Raw genomic sequence first — 3,153 nt, 5'->3', positions numbered from 1 at the left:
TATGTGCTCATTTATGACTGGAGGAAACGATTTAGTCCCGTTGCAGAGTGGTTGTCCCCCATTATATTTTCTAATGAATATCAACTATTATTCAAATAAAAAAAAATTACACTGTAAAGTGAAGGATAACACATGACCAAAATGATACCCATTTTTTAACAAATATTGTGGCATTCCTAATTGGTTTGGGAATTAGGAATATACTCTCTTATTGATCTTAATATGAAATTAAATATTCTGCAATTGAGTTTAGTAATGGTACAAGGTAACATTGACCTCGAGACTAGCATCTCCAGTCTTGGCGTTGGAAGAAGTGGCCCGTAATAGGGCAAACCCTTTGGCCATCTTAAACGCACCTCTTCCTCCCACTATCGCCATTTCACAAATTGTGTCGGGGCTAGGAACAAAATCAGTGGGGGGATATCGTGAGAACAAACTGAAGGAGCTTCCATTGAACCTGCCGGTGGTAAAAGCAAAATCCGCGTATAAAACTGCAGTGAACTTGTTAGGATCTCGACTTAATGCTATGTAGAGCCCTTGGGCATTTCCGATGGTGGTGGATGTTCGTTCAGGCCCTATAGTGAGGGGATCATCCATTGCATACAAGCTGCTGTATGGGGATGGGGAAAAGAAATCCTGGGTGATGTTGGCCTGAGCTAACAGGACTGTAGTAGGATTTTTGCCACTGGGAATATCGTGGTAGAAGAAGCGGAGTCGCGTCTTCTTTTCCACCCGACCACCTACCTTAATAGTTTTGGAGTAGTATTGGCCATAGACTGGTGGTATGGCGAGGCAAAATATCATTGCCCATGCAAGTACCATCTGTTTTTCCATCTATAAAATTGGGTTTTGGCACTTCAAAATAAAGGAAAAACAGTCGGTTTTGTGCTTTGTTGCACACCGTAAGGCTTTAAATAGAATTGTGCTGAATTTTAAAACTAGCTTCTTCTTTTTTTAATAAAATAGTTCAGTGAAAGCATGAATTTTCTGTCTTATTTTATTTTTATAAATCATATGTACCAGGAACCGGAGTCAGAATTTTATTTTGGGAGGTTGAAATTAAATTATATGTTTTTAGGATAATAGAAGTATAATTCACTATTTTAATAGTTTATATGTTTATAATTTTTAAAAAATTAAATTAAATTATTATTATTTTTAAGAGGGTTAAAATATAATTTTACTATTATCAATGCAAGCCCCTCACTGATATAGATGAAAATGTAGACAAGGGTTTAATTGTGAATGGAGGACTGAAATTTCTTTTTAATGACTTGGAAGTTAATTGGCCGGCACTACTCTTTAAATATTCATAAATATCTCAACACGAGGTTCTTATTTTTTTTGATTACTACTTAAGGTTCTTAAGACATTGGAGAATTTTGGCTTAGCTCTAAGGTTTGAAATTTTCTAATTTTTATATGTGAATAAAATATTTTTTAAAAATTAAAATATTACTTTTAAAATTTCAACCTAAATATGTTTTTCTCAATCTCAAAAATTATTTTTCTTGTTGTAATCAGGGTATTCATCATTGATAGTAGTGGTTAATTTTCTAACCGTGGATACTTACCAAAAAGTTAAATGAGTGACAATAAAATGTGTTCCATTTTTGTGAGCGGGATTAAAAATTATTTTTTTCGGTATCCATCATCAGTAATAGTGATTAATCTTCTAACTGTAGATGCTTTCCGAAAAGATAAATGATTGACAATAAAATGTATTCTATTTCCGCGAGGGGAGGTTAAAAATTATTTTTTAATTATTTGAAAAGGTTGTTTTAGTTAGGGGAGAGGATTATTATTATTATCGGATTTAAAAACTAAATCATAAAGTGTCAATATAGAACTTCAATCTATAGTACTTGATGTTGTTTTGGTACCATGTACTGATCGGAACATTCCGTTCTGATAGTAAATTGAAACAACAAATTGTTTCATGTAGAGTTTTCTCAAGAAAGTTTTAGTTACCAAAAGTTGTAAAATTATTTGTGTTTTAAAATAAAATCTGAAAAATTTTCTCTCATGTAAAGAAATATTTATGGCATAATGTCAAATTGAGCCCTTAACGTTTACATCTATTATCAATTTGATTTTTATTCTTTTTTTGAGTTAAATTTGACCGTTAATTTTTCAAAAAGAACCAAAATACTTTAAAAAAAGTTGTTGACTAAAAAAACTAATATTTTAGCAATGTTGGCATGCTAGGACGTGTGACAGTCTACATATACTTTATGCTGACATGACACTATTTGTCTTATATGCCACGTTAATATAGATACATGTGGAATGTTTTAAAACTTGAATGCTTTAGTCAATATTTCCGTTAAAAAAATAATTAGACTCTTTTTAAAATATTGTACGTCAAATTCAGCTCAAAAAAAGAATAAGGGATAAATTGACAAAAATATAAATATTAAAAGTTAATTTTGATATTATACCAATATTTATTATGTCTTGCTTCCCAATGAACCTAACTCAACATCCATTCTCTATCTAAACTCACTTTATTAATTTTCACAAATTTCAATATAAATTTTAGACTTAATTCACAAATTGATACTTAAATTATATCATTTTTTCCTATTTTGGTACTTAAGCTACATTTTTTTTCCAAGTTGGTACCTGTGTTTGTCTAACTGATAAATATATTTTTAAACAAGGCTTAGCTAATAAGTTCGTACACAAACTATGCATTTTATTTATTTTGGTACTTAAATGTTTTTTACACCAAAATGTTATACCCATTTAAAAAAATTCCAGCTAATAATAATCTGCCATGTCATATAACTTAAATTTTTTTTAAATTTTTTCCTTTTTCCTTTTATAATTTTCTCTCTCTTTTTATTTTTTTGTCATTCTTTTTATTTTTTCTTCTTCTTTTATAATGTATGACAATACTAGCGATACTTGAAATTCGCTCTCTCAAAGTTGAGATGTTGACAATTGATTATATTTTCGAATTTCACCGCTTGCTTGTTCGACTTGACGAGATCGAAAAAGTTATTTCATTGACCAAATCCAATGTTTTCAAAATTGGACTGGATTGACCGGTTAGACTGAGAATTGATTGGGGTACTGGTTTAGAGATAGGGGTTGATCGATTGACTTGCAAAATTTTGATACCACTTGTGACAAAACAAAATTTTAAATA

General features: G+C 30.5%; 1 protein-coding gene across 1 annotated transcript; it reads right to left on the bottom strand.

The window, feature by feature from the left end:
* Window positions 1-249: 249 nt before the first annotated feature.
* On the bottom strand, window positions 250-822 carry LOC107954574 (dirigent protein 15). The gene has a single exon (XM_016890174.2). The coding sequence runs from the start codon at window positions 820-822 to the stop codon at window positions 250-252; it is 573 nt and encodes a 190-aa protein (XP_016745663.2).
* Between the last annotated feature and the right edge of the window lie 2,331 nt (window positions 823-3,153).

The sequence above is a fragment of the Gossypium hirsutum genome, chromosome A11, assembly GCF_007990345.1.
Source record: "Gossypium hirsutum isolate 1008001.06 chromosome A11, Gossypium_hirsutum_v2.1, whole genome shotgun sequence".
NCBI lineage: Eukaryota > Viridiplantae > Streptophyta > Magnoliopsida > Malvales > Malvaceae > Gossypium > Gossypium hirsutum.
Note: the sequence above shows the minus strand (reverse complement) of the source record. Positions and strands in the feature narration are given on the sequence as shown.